The sequence below is a fragment of the Chiroxiphia lanceolata genome, chromosome 1 (genome assembly GCF_009829145.1).
Source record: "Chiroxiphia lanceolata isolate bChiLan1 chromosome 1, bChiLan1.pri, whole genome shotgun sequence".
NCBI classification, from domain to species: Eukaryota; Metazoa; Chordata; class Aves; order Passeriformes; family Pipridae; genus Chiroxiphia; species Chiroxiphia lanceolata.
In genome coordinates this window covers 34226484-34244316 of record NC_045637.1, presented here as the reverse complement: position 1 = coordinate 34244316, position 17833 = coordinate 34226484, and the positions used below count along the sequence as shown (strand labels likewise).

General features: G+C 37.4%; 1 protein-coding gene across 2 annotated transcripts; it reads right to left on the bottom strand.

Moving 5' to 3' along the window:
- Positions 1-1502: 1502 nt before the first annotated feature.
- On the bottom strand, positions 1503-17535 carry LACTB2 (lactamase beta 2). 2 transcript variants are annotated; one of them, XM_032700210.1, is made up of 7 exons: positions 17267-17535; positions 16515-16678; positions 15158-15281; positions 12447-12625; positions 8176-8324; positions 6351-6428; positions 1503-3727 (listed from the first exon to the last, which is right to left on the bottom strand). In XM_032700210.1, exons 1-7 carry the CDS (start codon positions 17386-17388, stop codon positions 3653-3655), a joined length of 891 nt encoding a protein of 296 aa, XP_032556101.1. In that variant the 5' UTR covers positions 17389-17535; the 3' UTR covers positions 1503-3652. The 2 variants fall into 2 exon arrangements, with proteins under 2 accessions (XP_032556101.1, XP_032556093.1); XM_032700202.1 differs by having other exon boundaries at positions 6347-6428; positions 17267-17530.
- Positions 17536-17833: the final 298 nt, after the last annotated feature.

Below are 17833 nucleotides of genomic sequence, written 5' to 3'. Positions count from 1 at the left end.
TTACGACCCACCCCAGAAAAAGGGGAGGGGGGTAACCCAGGTTCTTATCAATAATTCCCTTGGGGTGGATTAGAGTGAAACGACACTGAATAATTGGCGTCTGAAAACATATATAGGTAGGGTTTATTTTAACAATTTTGTTTTAACAGGTATGTTAGCATTTTGGCTGTTGTCATCTAAATCATCTATCATAGGGATAACCCCCTGGGGGGAAAATGCATAAGGGAGAGAAAGGAAAGACAGGATAAGGGTAAGGGAGAGTAAGGGAAAGAAAAGCTGAGAGTGGAAAGATGTCTATAGTCACCGCCCACGGGGTCCAGCGATGAAACTTGGTAGTTGCAGCTTCCATGTCTGTCAGTTGAAGTGCTGGCCTTGATCTGTTGGGGGTGAAGGAGGGAAGCCCCCACACTCAAAGAAGTTATGAGTTACTATATCCATGGTTAATGTCACAGGCCATGCCACGAGCCTCCAACATCTCCTGGGTCTGTGCTGAGTTTTCCCGAGGGGCCTGGCCAAAAGGGTTTTTCCTGCCTTTCAAGATTGGCAGGGAGGGGATGGGCTTTGATGGGCCATCAGAGGTATAATGCAAAAGTCCTGCAGAAGCCTGCAAAAGTCCCTTGGCAATCCTAGAATGCATAAACCATTAACTGTTTCAGTCTCTGACAGCTGTCTAGGTAAAGTGGGATAATCTGAAACATGACAGTCAGCCTTCACTCTGCTTCTTGCCAGTAGGTGGCTGGTCTATGTTTGCTATGTTTCTTTCCAGATATCCATGTTTTGCAACACTAGGCTTCAAAATGGTCACATGATTTAGGAAAGAAGTTCCCTATCACCTGAAACAGGGGAAGCCACTAGCACCTGTGCATGTGTGTGCCCAAAACCTCACCAAGAAAACCAAATAAAGCGTTTCAGGTGGCAAGACTATGGAGACTTTGGGGGAAAGAGTATTATGGCACCTGCAGTTGTAAGACACAAACACAACACTCTTCCTATTTGGGAACCTTTCCTTAATTCACTTGTCATCAAACATGCTTAAAGACAGAACCAAGAACAATTTTAAAAGAAGTCTAAACAAGCAAGTTAGCAAGAAACAGAATAGAAAACCTCAAAAAGGTTATAACTACCATCAAACTTCTTTCCTAGGTCTTAAACCTAATAAATGATGCAGTCCCTCGGAACAGAATCTTCACATGAGCTGGCAGGAAGGCTGGAAACACAACTTGTGTTCCAACTTCCTCTGGCTTCTGTCCTCAGCTCTTTAGAAAGTTAACACAGCAAATGACTTTTGCCCTTCTAGCCTGTTGAGACAGAAATTGCTCCTTCTCTTGTTTTTATCTGTAACTTTCAGTGCATTCTGCACAGATGAACATATTCACATAAGGGATGTGAATAGGCTAATCTCCATTTTTATACATACACAACCTATAGCTTACATTACCACCATTTTTAAATAAACATTCTATCTGACATAATCAACAAGGAGTTTTGAGACCTTTACAACATGTCATAGCAAAGGTAAGCACCCTTTATTACATATACATCTTAGTAACAGTGCAAACTCTGCTCTTAATATTTCAAAGACACAATACACAATCATTAATTACTTGTCTGGTTAAACTGCCCTTTCCCTCATTTTCTTTTGAAGATGTCAGGCATTTGTTGTGGCACAGCACAGAACATGAAGTTCTCTGATCTGTATTCTCTTACTTTCTTCACTGTCTGCAAGTTCCAACAATTCTTTAATTGGATTCTAAAGCCATTTCTCTGTATTTAAAAACTTACATAAAACAGAAGAAAATGGTTAGGCAACATTAGATTTCTTCTTTAGATCAAAAAGAGAATGAGATATCACCTCTTCATACTGGTTTCCTACTGTCTTAGGTTTTCAGACCTCATGACAGAAAACTGTGTCATTTCACTGATATTTCTGTTTTCCTGAAGCAAAATGATGTAAGAGCACGTGAATTTTTTTTTAAAGAAAGTAGTGATAGTTATGCTTTTATTCCTAACAATGGAAAAGAAAACTACAGATTCATCAAATAGCTACAGGAGAACTAATTATTAATGGCAAGAAGTCCATGAGAAAACTTCTGAGTAACTACGAAGAGAGAAAGAATCCAAAAGGAATTGAAAAAAAATGTTTGTGAGGGGAAGGAACAAAAAGAGTCTGAAACGGAAAAATGCAAGTAAACGGAAAATACAAAAGAAAGGAAAACTAAGAGACCTGAAAAAGACCTCAAAACAGCACTGCACCAAAAGTTAAAAGTGAGTGCATGTCATGATGTGGCCAAAAGTCAGATCAACGAAGTTTGCAAACAGCATAAGTTTAGTAGAAAGTAATTATTCCCCTTCTGAAGGGGTCTGGCTGCTACTTCAGAATATGATTTCAGTTTTGGATGCTGTTCTCGGGAGCATTTTTGTTTTGGATTTGTCTCATCTGATCAGAACAAATGCCATCAACTTCATAAAATAATGCTAAGTATGATGACATGTCTTTACATACCCAAACATATTCATATTTCACAAATGAGGGTACAGGATTGAATGTTGAAAGATTTTAAGGGACATATATTTGTCCCTGGTAGTTTCAAAACATTTCATATCTGTTTCTGTTTTTTAAGGTTGAGCCAACATTAAAAGAAGTGTTATGTATCACTAAATGCCACATACTTGGAACAAAGTAATGCCAACATTTATGCACTATTCTTCAGGTGTAAGCTACACAGAGAAAGGAACTCACAGTTTAAATTAATCATCAAACATTGTATTTTAATACACTATACAGTATTTTACAACCAAATACAACCTTTAGTTAAAATATTTGTAATTTAAGTGGATTTAACAGCAAAACTTGAAGGTTGTTAGTTATGATGTCACAAAGTTAACTTCATATGGTGTGTAATACGTATCTCAATTTATATAGATTTAAAATTACATTCTTGCAGAATCTTAGAAGATCAAGAATTTAAAAATCTACTCCAACTCAGGACATTTTTGACACTGATTAGTTAAAATTACTGAATCCTCTGAATGAATTCCATAGAAATGGTGTTTCCACCAGAAAACAGAGAAGCCTGAAACTACTTTCAGTATTTGTTCAAATCTATTGCAGCGAACAACCAGCAAAGATGAGCACAGTCAGCTAAATCAGAAAAGGAACATAACCCCCAGCATTTACATCTATTAACAGAAATAACTTGGTTTTTTAGAACGTACAGATAACTCATTAGAAAATCACTTCTTGAGAAGCACAAGCAAATGAAAACAGGTTTAGAATAACACATTTTCTCTTCTTTTTACTACAGTTTTTTATATATCTGATTTATAAAGTTTATTATATTGCTTTATGACATCATAATATTAAGTTCATAAGACTTTGCTATTTGTCTTCTGCCACTGATGATAAAACTGGGCATTTTGTAACAAAGGTATGATTTGGTTCTTCACGCTCATTCCATTTTATTAACTCAGTACCTATCAGGATACTTTTAAAATTCCTATGAAGTAGAATATGAAAAACATTAGTTAACTGACTGTAACATTGCTTTAAAACTGTGTTACTGATTTAAAAAAAAAATAAGTAAAAATTAGTTTTTATTTTACATATAGGCTGAGCTCATCATTATACTTTTTCATACAGCAATTGTGCAGATTAAATACATTCTTGAGCAATCTTGCATAACTTATAAATTGTTTTTCCATCTGAAGGTGGGAGTTTCGTCACGTACTGTTAAGAAAAAAAAAGGCCAAATTAGTCACAAACCAACCCTTAAGATTCTATTTACAGAATAGATAATCTATAAACATTAGACTGTCTCAAACTTAAACCTGTACATGCACATGTATGTCTACATGTTATTTTGTTATTAAAGCTATTGAAATACTTTCCTTCAGGCCAATGTTCAGTTTTCATGGAAGGTGATAAACATTAACTGTTTCACAATGTAACCTAGCAATATCAAGAGTGATTAATAAAAAGGGTTTAATAATACTCTTGTTATTTAAAGTTCAGAATATTAAACTTTCTAGTTATTAAGAAATCTGAGGTAGAAGAGCCCTTGTTCTATTTTCTGAAATTTATAAACTTTAGAGGGAAAAAAAGCCTGTGCTGCTACATTAAGAACAGTCAAATTATTTTTATCTCTTCATCAGCTATGATATAATGACCAAATTATATCCAAACACGGGAGAAAGCTTTCATGCACATATTGTGCTGTGCTCCTGTTTACAAGACATTATTTTTCTGTTTCAAGTAAGAAAAGGAGATCTGTAAAGGCAGTGTCACTCCCAACTGAAGTTATAAAAGTTACGTACTAAGAAAAACTGCAATCCCCAGTATGAAGCGGTAAATTAATGACTGCAGCAGACAGCATATGGCCATCATTTGCATTCAGTAACTCTCTTATAAGGTTGTAATGTGCCTGTCACCCTCCTTAGCGATACTGACAAGATGTTTCTTGGGAAAAATATTTTGTGAAAATTAAGCAGACAGTGTTATGTCTACAACTCAAGTCTTCCATAATGAGAACAAAACTTGAAATGCTGCAGCTCTGAGTAGGTGGAAAGGACACCAAAGGACACCAAAATCAAATGAGCAAGTACCATGAGACTACACAAGCACTGGCATGCTATGTGCCCAGAACCAACAGAATCAGTTTTCCCTAACAGACGTCCTTAATTTGAACTGGAAAATGGACAAAGGTCACGTGATGTTAAGCATTTACCACAGACCTGGGCCTAAGCTTATATTTAAAAATTCAGCAACTGCAGAGATGAGCACCCCAAGTGTTATGATGAGATTGTTTTCCTCCTTCTCTGTGAGCACAAACTGAAGTTTAAAAACCAAACCAAAAAACTTCAAAGGGCGCTTCTTGCCCTTCCTGGAAAACAGGAGCATACATCTGAATCAAGGACTTCCAACTGGAGTAAGAGTCACAATTATTCTGATTAGCATCTCCTCTAGTTATTTAAACATATCAATATTTTCAAGTAATTGATTCTTTGTGAACAAGTAACTGACTGTATCTGCTGTCTCTTCAAAACTGAAAAGTGATTTCTGAGGAAAACTGAGTTATTTTTGTTTAGTAAACACGGAAATGGTGTTTTTGGGAAAACAAACAAACAAACAAACAAATAAACCCTTAAGTCTGTAGTTCACTCAGACAAAGTAATTCCCAGACATTCAAGATGCACACAGGTTTTTGTAGGGAAGACTGCAAGTCTACCTTTCAAGGGAAAGTTAATTTATCCACTACTTGATCTAAACAGAAAATGCTGTTTCTTGAACTACTTTGGTAGTGAAAGGAAGGGATAAACCAGTCAACAGCACCCAGTGCCCTTGAGGAATCTGCTGGAGCCAAAGTGCAGAAACGTGTAGGTCAGTAATGCATGTTAATAACCAAGAATTGAGATAATATTTAAAAGCTGGTGCAGTATCATGCTGGTAAGCTTCTATGGCGTTCTGCACAAGTAAGTCTAAAGACAACACTTTCTGAACTTGAGTAATAACTGCATTTGTGTGACACTAGTCTATTTTGTTTGAATAAAAAGAAGGTTATTAATATTACAAAAATTAAGTTTCAGTTGTTCAATTAGTATCTAGTAGCTGTTTTATCACTAAAATAAACAGAAGGTCTAAGCTGAAAAAACCCCACTAATTTCATGTTGTTATTCAGGCTGGTAAATGCTGAAAATCTGAAACAGCTGTAATTATTTGTGTCATTAAATATTTGTGTCGTTATTTACTTATAAGTAGACAGTCCTGGGTGCAGTTATGTAATGAACAGGAAGAAATATATTCCTTATATTCAGCTTCTGTCTGAATAACATTTCCATATGCACATGCCATTACAGAAACAGTAAACTAAATACAGTTGCTCTGCTTAGGTACTGTACTAATCAGAAATCGTAAAAATTTACACTTCTTGATGTTAAGCATCTCTAGAACACATACACACAAAAACATGCATTTAAGAAATGCAGAAACTTAAATGTAAACCCCATAAAATGTTATGTACTTGCATATTTAGGTATGAATTCCAGAAAATATACAAAGATATAAATGCTAGCATTAGGAATGTATTCTATGGTATGCTGTAAATAAAAATTTAAAGGTATATGCACTGTGCTCTAGGCAAGTAATAAATACTTCATGGAATATTTTCTAAAAGTTTGTAAATACTGTACAATCATTTTGTATATCACTCTACTTCAAACTGAAACAAAGCTACTGCAACAAATTGCATTTTTTTCCCCTATAAAATAATGCACTATAATAAAATGAGTAACAGTACATAAAATGTGAAAACAAAAATGACCCTCCTTTTACCCCCCATCCACAACTTACACACTTTTCCTTCTTTTTCCAGCTTCTTCAAGTGGACTAGGAGGTTTTTTTCTGCTGCTGGAAGTAAATTTTCAGGGATTTCCTAATGGGAACAAAAAAATATGCATGTTGTGTTTGTTTAAGTATTCATCAATTATTTTTTCAATATATGGAACTCATGGTTCATTACTACATATTTTCCTCTTCTGAATTACCATGTTGAACATTCAGTTAGTTACAGGAAACAGAGATGAGTAAATCATTTTTACACCAGTTAAACTAGCAGTCTAACAACACATTTTTGTTTACTTTGCTCATTTTTTGCATTATCTGTTTGTATGATGTAAACTTTGTCCAGCATTAAGAAGACTGTGCTCTTCTGAGCTTTGTCTGCACTGGGTTGTCAGTGTAGCTGAGTATTTTTAAAGACAAATTTAAGATGCATTTCTCCACATAAACCTATCACTTCTATTCCACAACAACATTTGCATAGGTTTAAATATCCTGTAGTGATTAGTGTCTGTAAATAAGTGAACAATTAAAAAATATAACAGCTTTAGGAGGACAAAACATCTCTCAAAATTTTTCACTGCTCATTAGGTAAAAAATAGTAACATTGGTTGCCCAGACAAGCCGTGGATGCCCCATCCCTGGAAGTGTTCAAGGACAGTGTGGGCAGGGCTTTGAGCAACCTGGTCTAGTGGAAGATGTCCCTGCCTGTGGCAGGGGGGTTGGAACTAGATGACCTTTAAGGTCCCTCCAACCCAAAGCATTCTATGATTCTATACTGATTGCTCAAAATCCCCCTCTCCAGCTCTATCATCCTAAAAGTAAAGCTTTTTTTTTGTTTTTGAAAATTAAAAAGTTCTTCTCTAAATAATATGAGCATGGTAGGAAAATTCACTAGAAAATTAGTTAAATAAATTGTGAACCTTTAAAATACTTTGAAAGCACACACTTTTCTTTGTAATATAAAGCTTTAGTAGTATTGAAAAAATTTTTATATATATAGGACAAGCAATTTGTGATTTACAGAAACATGACAATGGCTGTATACTTAAAAACTAGTTGATCAGGCTGGAAAACTGCAGAAGCTGAATTGCAACAGGTAACGAACAGTACATCAGCATTGCAAAACATTCAATTTGACGTACTCATTCTTTTGGAAACTGGAGGTCAGCATGAAAAACGAGTTGTGAAGCTGTTACAGATCTGTGCACAAGCCAAAGCCATTGGCAACTTTGTCATCTTCCTCCTAAGTAAATGCTGTACCTCTCATCTCTGCTTGCTAGGAGGGGCAACCCCCACACAACTGGGATTGCAGAGCTTACATGAAGAATGATGAAGTAGCAAAAAAATACTCTTACTACTGTCTAATGACACACACAAGCTATCCAACTTCTGAGTAGCAACATTCATCTCTGTGGAGCTGCAGTTTACCTGCAATCTCCTGCAGACTGATAAATCAGGAACTAGAAGTTCTAACCAATCTTCAGGAGACTCCAAACACAGTTTGGCAAATCAGTGACTACTCGCCATGTTATACTTTTCCCTTAGAACCAAGTTGTACAACTTTATTTTTGCTTCATCCTATGAAACTGTGCTTAGGGCCATCTAGGTAGTGAAATAAGAAGTTCATAAGAATCATCTGGGTCTCACTCCAATGAAGTGCTTAAGCAATACAATTTAGATGCAGTCATAAGTGAATCCCGAACAAGCAGAATTTTTTTTTCTCTCTTTTAAGAAGCCACCATGGTCTTCACTCAAAGACTTCAACTGTTACGTACAATTTTATAAACATAACCTCAATTTTCTTTAGCTTGATCTAAAAACTTTGAATCAACAATTACCTTGTATACTATCTTTACAAGCTCTGAGGATGTGTATGATTTTCCAGTATTCTTCTGGAGCACATTTAGAATTTGCTGCTCACGTGCAACTCGGTGAGAAATGTAGTTTTGGATTCTAGTATTTGCATCACGTACTACAGGGCCATGACCTAAAAATCAAAACACATGTACCAGAGCACTATTACTCAAATCTGGAATTAAGCATGCTATTGAATAATTGAAACATTCCTATATAAACTCTGGTAGATTTGAGAGTCATAAGGAATAAGCAGCACCTTTATGTATCACCCTGTCAGAGTATCCTTGATGTTAAATTGTCAGACACTCTTTGAATGATTTTGCGCGTGGGTTTTTTTTCGTTTTTTTTTTTTTTCTTCCCATCATATAAATAGGCCACAATTAAGTTTGAATATCTCTATCACAGTCTGCAACTGAAAAGCATTAAGATGGAAAGGAAGAACTAGGATATGAAAAGTCTGAATGGGGAAAAGGAATACTTCAGATGGAATGAGGAAAGCAAGGAAAGACTACTTTAGGCTATTAAAAAAAATGGAAAGGAGTTCATTGCTGAGCAGACTTTAAAATGAGATTCATGTTATTATAGAATCTGTGTTTGCCTGTGTTCCCCTCCCCAAAGGACATTGATACTGATGATTTAAACTGATACTGGCCTTTGAACAACAGTGGCTGATGTAAAGGACTCAGGTACTACTGTCCTGTTGGGGACTACCTAGCAAGCACTGAGGTGGCATCTTTAATTGTGACAGGTAATTTTCCAGGACAGATCTTCAGAACTGATTCATACACTGTATTTTATTTCTTTAAAAGCATAAGTGATCATAAGTATGACCAAAAAAAACTAATACAAGGGACAAATCAGTGAGCCAATCGGAATGTGTCAGGGCAGGAATAAGCAAGGCACAAGGGACAGTTACAGGTGGGTCATTTTATGTCTGGCTGGTTAATAAAAAAAACACACATGTTTTTTTCCTGGACTGATTGCGCCAGTTCAGAAATGTTCAGCTTACTGACAGGTCTTTGAATCACCTTAAGAAAAGGCTTAATTGGTAAAGCACTAACCTTTATGGAAAAATCAAATACTGCCTCATGGTACACTAAAATGATAGGTGAAAATTTTCTTCAGCCATGAGAATTACATGCACAGAAATTAAACTTAATGTTTTACCCACTGAGAAATCTACTTGCACAAATAATCATCACATGCTTTTTATAGCAAGGTTTCCTATTTCTTTGCCTGTATATCTCACTGAAGTAGCAATAGCCATTTCCAGCTCTGCCAATGCAAACTCTGAGTAATTTACAAAATTAGTAGAAAAGAAAGTAGTGTAAAAAACCATAGCTTTCTTTTAGAAGTTATTTAGTATCATCCAAATTGGACAGTTTCTTTTTGAGATTCTTGGACTATTTAAAAAAATCACCTTATTCTTTACTTGTACTTTGGGTTAACTGACTAAATGACTTTTTAGTATTAAGGCTTTTTAAATTAAAGCTCATTTTGCCTGAGGACAGGCAGCTTATAGAAAAAGAGCAATTAATTTTTCATGTTTTGAATATCTGTGAAATAAAGTGTCAAAGGAATCTGTTCTTCCATAAGTCAAAATATACACAATTCAACTTATATACTCACTTCAGCACATCTGAAATTACTAAATATAGTTTGCCTTGTGTAAATATAGTATTATAAATATAAGATATGTAATGTGCAAATATAAAACTATACTGTCATATGCATTTATATTTAATGATTTCAAACATATTTAATCTGAAGCTATTGTCCCTTACAAAGTAGATTACAAATATAACACTGTTACTGTTTATAAAACCAAAACTTTAAGTTTAGAAAAAACACACTAAAAGATACACAAAGCAGAGACTATAACAGTAACTGTCCATTCTCTTGCATTCTCTAAGGACAGAAGTCTCATTAAAGCAATCAAAAGTAAGGCCTGCACATGGAATCACAAGGTATCTTAAAAGCTGTCCCCACTCTTCCAAGTGATTTAATTGACTTAGACTACAAGACCAATGTCAGGACCTGAAATGGAATCCACAATTTGCAAAGTTAAAGGCATTTCATAGCCATTACATCATCTGATCCCTAGCTGTTGTGTATGCATATATGTACATTAAAATGATGTCAGAAAGCTAGGAACTAAATCCAGATGTGGATCTTTCCCATCCATCATTTTTCCAGGACAGTAATATAGTTAACTTCATCCATAAATGGATTTATATCTGAATAAATGTAAAACATTTCTGAGCACATGAAAAGCACTCTCAAAATATGACTGTCATTCCACAAATTTATATCAGACAGATTCATATTATTTTCTAGTAATACACTGTGAAATAATACAGATTCTCTTACTTTAAATTATAGCACAAAGGACAGAACTGAAGAAAACAACTGGTTCATGAAATTTTGCATAGATTCCTAACTCCAGTACCATTTTTTCTGTATTATGAAGGAATATTGTTCATTATTACAGGATGGGGAGCCCTCTGCTGACTAAAATGCCCTTTTCTTGTCCCAAGGATTCTCATCAAATACCGACTGTAAGTAGATGTCATCAGTATTCTGCCTGAGTCACTTCTACATTAAATTGAAAAAGAAGTACAGAAGGGAATGATTGGCAAAATTCAGCTACTCACACCTAGCCAGCAGTCAGCTTGTTACAGAAATTCATCTAATTCTGAGGCTGCCACATGAGTGCTAAAGCATGGATGGGGACCAGAAAAACAGTTCAAAAATTATGAAGATCTAAAACTGCAGTACAGACGAAGTTCTCAACTTACACAGAATGTATAGTACAGCAAACTACCTTCTGCTATACTTATCCACCAGCATAAACAATTGTTCTGATTGAGCAATAACCATCTTCTACCCAGCTGCACATACACTTTTTGGTGCATGGATGAAAAAAGAAAGTTAATTTTGAACCAGCTCAATACTTGGCTACTCATCACTGAAAATGCATATCAGACTGGCTTCCTAATTGCAAGTACAGTACAAGCACAGTTATAACAGCTACATATAAAAGGCACAAATATTCAGCCTGGGTGAATGTGTAATCTAGATACATAACCATTAAGAACACAGTGAAATACAACAGATAAAATTGATAAACAAAATAGAATTTGGTATATATGGACTTTTGGAAGGCAGAAATTGAATTAGAACAGACTGAAAGAGAGTAGAACATTTAAGTGAGATTCTGGGAGCTAAAATATCTTTAGTTTTAACAGAAGTTAAGTCAATAACTATGACCAAGTTGCTATTCTGTCTACATCAGCCTCCATGTCCATGGAATATCTATAATGATGTTTTTCTTAAATAGTATTTGTATGCTTAGATCTTAAAGCACTTAAAGGACACCTACTTCAAAAGAAGGCCATTTTAAGAGTGAACACAAGACAGTAGGCTAAACACAGATGGTTAATGGAGCAAGACAGGACTGAGAATGTAGACACAGTAGCTCAGAATGACAAGTTGAAGATGATGAAACAGAAAAAGTCAGAAAAAATCCTGAGATGTAGCTCTGAGAAAGCAAATGAGGAGCTTAAACCTTTGTTACATAATGAGTTCTTAAAATGCAGTCTTGTCAAATAGACAAATGATTTATATGAAAAGGTTTGGAGGAAAGAGTGGAAAAAAATTAAAGAAAAGTCATAGACTGAGTGAATCAGCAACTTATTTTTAGAACATGTTTGGCTCTTGTTCAAATGTAACCTAAGTCATTAACTAAGACAACCATTTCACAGTTCTGCAGCTTTTCAAGATGAATTTGTGATTAATCTGTGTTGCAAGGGACGGACACCTCTCTCAAAAAACTTTACCAGGTACTCACAGTGGCAGAATATGTGGGGATGGAAACGACCAAAAGAACAACTATTATTTTTATTTCCAGGGTAACATTAAGGTACATGGATACAGTAATATAAGAAAACTAAATTTGCTGTACAATTTAAACAGTGAAAGATTCTGGCCTCTGAAGGCTTTGGGCACAAAAACACAAGATTCACCCTCAAATGGAGAAATTTCAGGAAGGAAAGATACCTATCACTAAAAATTTTCAAGTCTTGCAAACCACCATGCCATGAAGTCATCTTAGCTTAGTGCTTATTAAGTAATGAACTTAAATTGTTACATCAGGAATGGTGTTTGATTGTAATAAGAGTTCTCAAATTCTTAGAGGACATACTTCAAAATTACACAGCAAAAGAAAGAAGTTAAAAATAGAACCACTTACCTGGATATATCAAATCTGGTTTCATTTCTAACAACCTTTTCAAAGTTTTCATGTAATCATACAGGTCTTCAATGACTGTTGTTCCTTCCCCTAAAATACAGTCACCGGAAAATACAGCATTTTCTTCTTCTAGATGTAAAATCATGTGATCATCAGTGTGTCCTGGTGTATATAAAACTCTGTTTAAAGAACAACAACAAAAAAGCATAAGTTTTTCATACAGCAAATATGCTTAATTTTTGAAGCAAGAACAAATAATAATAAAATCACACACTTGCAAAGCAGCCCACAAGAATCAGAAAAAAACTGACCAAAAAAAGGCTGAAAAGTTCATGTAACCAGGGTATCACTTTGTCTAATCCCAGTGCATTTCCTTATACCAGGTAGAGAACACAGATCATCATCTCTACTTACTGACATGCTTTTACTTACGTGATACATCATAATACAAGTGCATTAAGGGAGCTCACTACCCGTGTACAACTGCTGTTTTAGAGGGCTTTACTCTGAAGCTTTCAAAAAGAAAGATTCAGATATTATTTCCAAATTGAAAAGTGTGACATTCTTCACATACACCTTGTACTTAGCAATAAGGTTAATGATGACGTCTATTCCTTTAGAAATTAACTCTAAACTTCTGAACCTGACTCAGATAAAGTTAAATTTCTCAAAATTCATTTTTCCCTGAAAGCCCCATGGCACAGAGGAGCAGAGCCTCAAATACAAAGAACCAAGGTCTTTTAGCTGTTCTATGTGCAGGTCAGTAAACATCTGAATGGTAAAGATTAAGGACCCACATCTTGAATCAGCACTGCATTAGCATGCCACAAAGGGACAGTGGACAATCTTCCTGTTAATGGCAGACGCATCAGGAACTGACAAGAGCTGGTGCCAAGCACGGCGTACAGGGAAAGGCTAAACAGCTCCCAGCCAGGGCTAGGAGACCACAAGTACAGCACCATCCAACGCAATGACTTCCAGCTCTTACTGAATACTGAGCTCAGAAGGAAGCAGGTGAGCCATCACCCTATGGAAGCAACATCAAAATCGAGATGATGGGTTGTATCTTGCCTTTGTGGGAAGTGTTATCCTCCAGTTCTTGATGAAACTTTACCAGGAAACCACTAACATGGAAAAACAATGGAAAATGAACCCAGCACTGCCTGGCTCACCTTGGAAACTTGAAGGTTGATAACTAAAATTTAACATGCAGATACTGCTATCTTGGAACCAGTGGTGGATCTGAGAGTATCCTTAAATAGCTTACCTGCTTTTAACCAAGCATGAAGTTTGGATGCATTACCCCTGTCATGACTCCATAGGGGCTGTGATGTCTATTATAAATTCTCACCAGGCTGAACAAGGACACCAGACACATGACAGGGAGCTCCTGTGCTTAGTGGTGTAATTGTCTTAACTTTGGGACTAGCCCACTATTTAGTCCCAGAAGTGTTGGCTAACAACCACTTAACTTTGACAACACACTTAACAAGTCCCAATCATCAGGACAAACTTCTCAAAGGTGTTGGCTAAGTAGCCCTGTATTTTTACAACAAACTCCCACAACAGCACAGCCACCCCAGGAAGTGAGCCGGGGTGGGGGACTGATGCAGGCATGAGTCTGAAGGCAGAAAAGGAAGTTGGCTCGGAACTGCCTCAGTGCTGCCCCACTTCCATGGGATCCTCTCTGCCAATCACAACTTTCTTGTCGTGACAGTCATAATGTTTGAGACAAAACACGCTTAGGCCTGGTCCTCCACCACCTCAAACTTCAAAATGTGCCACTCTTGTCCTACTAGGATTGAAATTTAAAAAAGTTGTTTTACATCTTTAAATTTTTGTCCAAACATGGGCCACTTAGGGAAGTGAAAGGTCTTCAATATGCAATATAATACTCTTTTTTTTATTAATTTTTTTTTACACTAACAAAATAAAATGCTTTTGGAGAAATACATCCTAAAAATACCCTTTTTTTTAAAAAAAAAAGTGGCTTTTTTTTTTCTTCCAATCAACCAACTGACATTCTGCAAGTTGGGATATAATTCCCAGCTAAACTGAGGAAAACAAGCAAACTTTGTCCTTAGAAGTGTAATGCCTTGTTAATGAAAGGAGCCTGGAAAGAGAACGATCAGACCTTTTTGTTGTGTGTGTGCTTCCATGAGGCAGAGTGGCTTTCTGTTTCACACTCATTCAAACTAACATTACAGGTAATATACTCCCGGGGAAGAAGTTCTCCCAGACTGGCACCCTTCAAGAAGCTCATAGGTTCAAGGTTTAAAATTTAACATTTTAAGTATTAAATGTTTTAGTGTCTCCTTGGGAAATATTTTTAAAGTAAAGGGAAAGGCATGCTAAATAATCCATCCAGACTACCACACGCTTTCACAAAAGTATCAATTTTAATAGTAAGTACTTATGTAAGAGCGATAAGAAAGGATGTAAAATTTTATTTGATTTTCCCAAAGAAAATATTTTTCTAGGGAAATGTTCCTAATTTCTCTGCTGAGTCCAAAGACCAAAGGCTAATTCCTGATAATTCTTATTCATAAAATCGATTTCTTTGTATTAACATACGTGCTGGATTATGACAGGAAGTCCACATGCATAAGTGATGAAAAGACTAGATGTGTGGGTTTGCAGTCATAGAAATTAGGATACACGTACGTGTCAGAATTCTGAAGAAAAAAGAACTTGCAGAAATTGGTGTTTACCTGAGTGTGGCTCCCTCCGTCTGTATCACATCACCCTCTTTAAGATAAAAATATTTATGTCCTCCTTCTATTGTTTCTTCACAGTGAGGGACACGAGGGAGCTTACAGATGCGATATCCTGAGTCTAATATTTAAAGAAAGTAAAGAAATTGATGTTTGGAATTTGTCACTAACAAACCTAATTCCACAGAAAGGTTACTTTTTTAATGAGTACTATTAATTACCACACAGTACGAATAGAAAACTAGAAACAATAAATTCTGTATAGTAACTTTATGTTTGTAAAGAATACAGAAAGCCACTGATTTTGAATACTGTACTCTGTACCATCAACAAATTAGAAGATGAAAAAAACAATCAGAAATGAAATTAAAAGCTCAGTAATTATAATATTTTACAAATATTCCTTCTTGAGTCATCAAGAGCCACCCTGCATAAACTTTTACAACACCACTAAGATTTCTGCACTCGCATTCTCATTGTGATTCAACATTTGCCTAAAACTGGAGACTTTTTTGAGCTGCAACTTCCCTTAGCTTTTATTGTTCAGAACTGTGCATGCCTTGGCTGGAACAGCTATGGATAAGAACCCAGAAAGGCATTTATATTCCTTGCTAGTCTTTACAACCACACTCATGGCTTGACAAGCCCAAAATCCTCACCAAGACACCAACTGTTTTCAGTAGTGCCCAGGCTTCTTTGCAGAAAAGTACCTAGCAGTTTTACAAAATAAAGCCTGTGACAAAGTTCATGATAAAGTTCTCTTCCCAGGTACCAAAGCAGAAATGTCTTCTACTGTTTATCAATATGAAATGCACATTTTTAGATCAGAATTTACCTGTGGACTGCCCTACCACCTTCCCCTGGTGGGCCATGATCTGAGGCCTATGAATTTGTCAGCAATTATTAGTGGGCTCCTGTAGGAATCTCAAAGTTATGTATGTTTCTTTTTCAAAATTCAAGTTATTTGTTTTTACACGAGTGAAAATAACAATCAATTTGTCACTGCAGTCAATGTAAAAAGGAAGGATTATCAAGTTTTTCTCACATCACATAATACCATGTAAACTGCTGATGGTAATCTAAGTTCTCATTATTCGGACATAAGAAAAAATCACTATGAAGGTATGCACAGGCACTGAAGAAAAACTGTAGTACTACAAGTACAATATTCAGATTATTCATTGCTCTCATTCAATACACTGCAACAGTACATGTATCTTATATGAAGATTCCAGAAGAATAATCCAGCTGTTTTGCACAGAAGCATTGAGTTAATGTTTTTTACTTGCCACGTATCTAACATTTTCAATGTTATTATGAAATGAGATTTCAATATCTGAAACCTCTGGCCTACCATTCGGGATGTTTTCGCAGATATCAGGTATTCCACCAGTATGATCACGATGCCAGTGTGTCACTAAAATTTCTTGAATAGAGACATTGAAGTCTGACAGTGCCTGCTTTAAACAGCTGATATATTCAGGAATAGCTGGCTCTCCGGTGTCAATAAGGACTCTTCTACACACGGACAAAAAAAGGGAGGGACATACAAACAGCACAGAATTAAGACTGTTCATTTGAAACACAAATAATAATAGAAGAAGACAACATTGCGTGGAAATGTGGCAATAATTGATGTCTCCATATCCAGACGCCATCTCTTTCTCCCCGATATGCCAAGCCCGCGTCAAGACAATTTAAAAAGTGAGATAAATAATAAACATAGCCCACACATTTACAACTCCGGGACAAGTAGCAGGAACCATCGTTTAGTACGGCCGGGGAGCTGCGCGGCCTGAGGCTCCCACCCGCTTCCCTCAGGGAATTCCCGGCCTTCGCCCAAGTGTCGCACGGCCGGGGCTCCACACCCCACCTGTCCAAGCCACCTCCGGGCACCTGCCCCGAAAATTTAACGCTTTAGTGTTTCTTTCCTCTTTCTCGCCCTAATTAAGGGACTTGTGAGCAGGCCGGCAGCCGCCTCTCGCTCCAGAGGCAGCGCACAGCCCCGCGGCGGGGCAGGGGAAGCGACCGCGGGCTGCGGAAAGAGAGACGACCTCCGCCGCCAGGTCCCCTTCTCCCTGCCCCGTTCCCCAGCAGGGTCGGTACCTGTGCCCGGTGCCCACCAGGTAGGTGTTGGTGCCCTGCAGAGTCATGGGCCCCGGGTTGCAGCCCAGCACCCGCACCACCCGAGACGAGAGTCGCTCGATGCGCGGCAGCAGCGACACCATCCTTGCAGCGAATCCTCCCGAGTTCCCAGCTCCCCTCCCCTCACACCGCCAGCGGGCGGGAAGGCGGAAGCCTGTATTCCCCCTGCTCCGCCTCCCGGTGCCCGGTCGCGGCGCCTTCCGCCCGGCTCTGGGGCGAACCCGCCGTGAGGCGGCTCCTCCCGGCCCGCGGCCCAGGCGGGGCGGCCGCCGAGCTTCGCCTGGAACTCGGCCTCTGCCAACGAACGCCGTGGTGATCCACTGGGATAAAGTTATCCTTCGTGGAGAACAGTTCTCAGTAGAATTCAGTCCTCCTTTTCCCGGTCGGTGCCTCGCTGCTGCTCAGTGAGAGGCAGGTCCAGGCTCTGCAGGATTCTTCCAGAGAAATTTGTTGTAGGGGCAGCTGCACCTTCTCTATATTCCAGGAACGTGCCCACTTACAGAGGATGTAGGAGCTATATATGCTCTG

Excerpts from the sequence above, each read along its gene's own strand:
- LACTB2 (XM_032700210.1), bottom strand. The coding sequence starts at position 17,388 with ATGGTGTCGCTGCTGCCGCGCATCGAGCGACTCTCGTCTCGGGTGGTG. Across the intron at positions 16,679-17,266 it reads CTGGTGGGCACCGGGCACAG|AAGAGTCCTTATTGACACCG; the intron begins GTACCGACCCTG and ends GTCCGTGTGTAG. Across the intron at positions 6,429-8,175 it reads TTGTAAAGATAGTATACAAG|GAAATCCCTGAAAATTTACT; the intron begins GTAATTGTTGAT and ends TGTTCCCATTAG.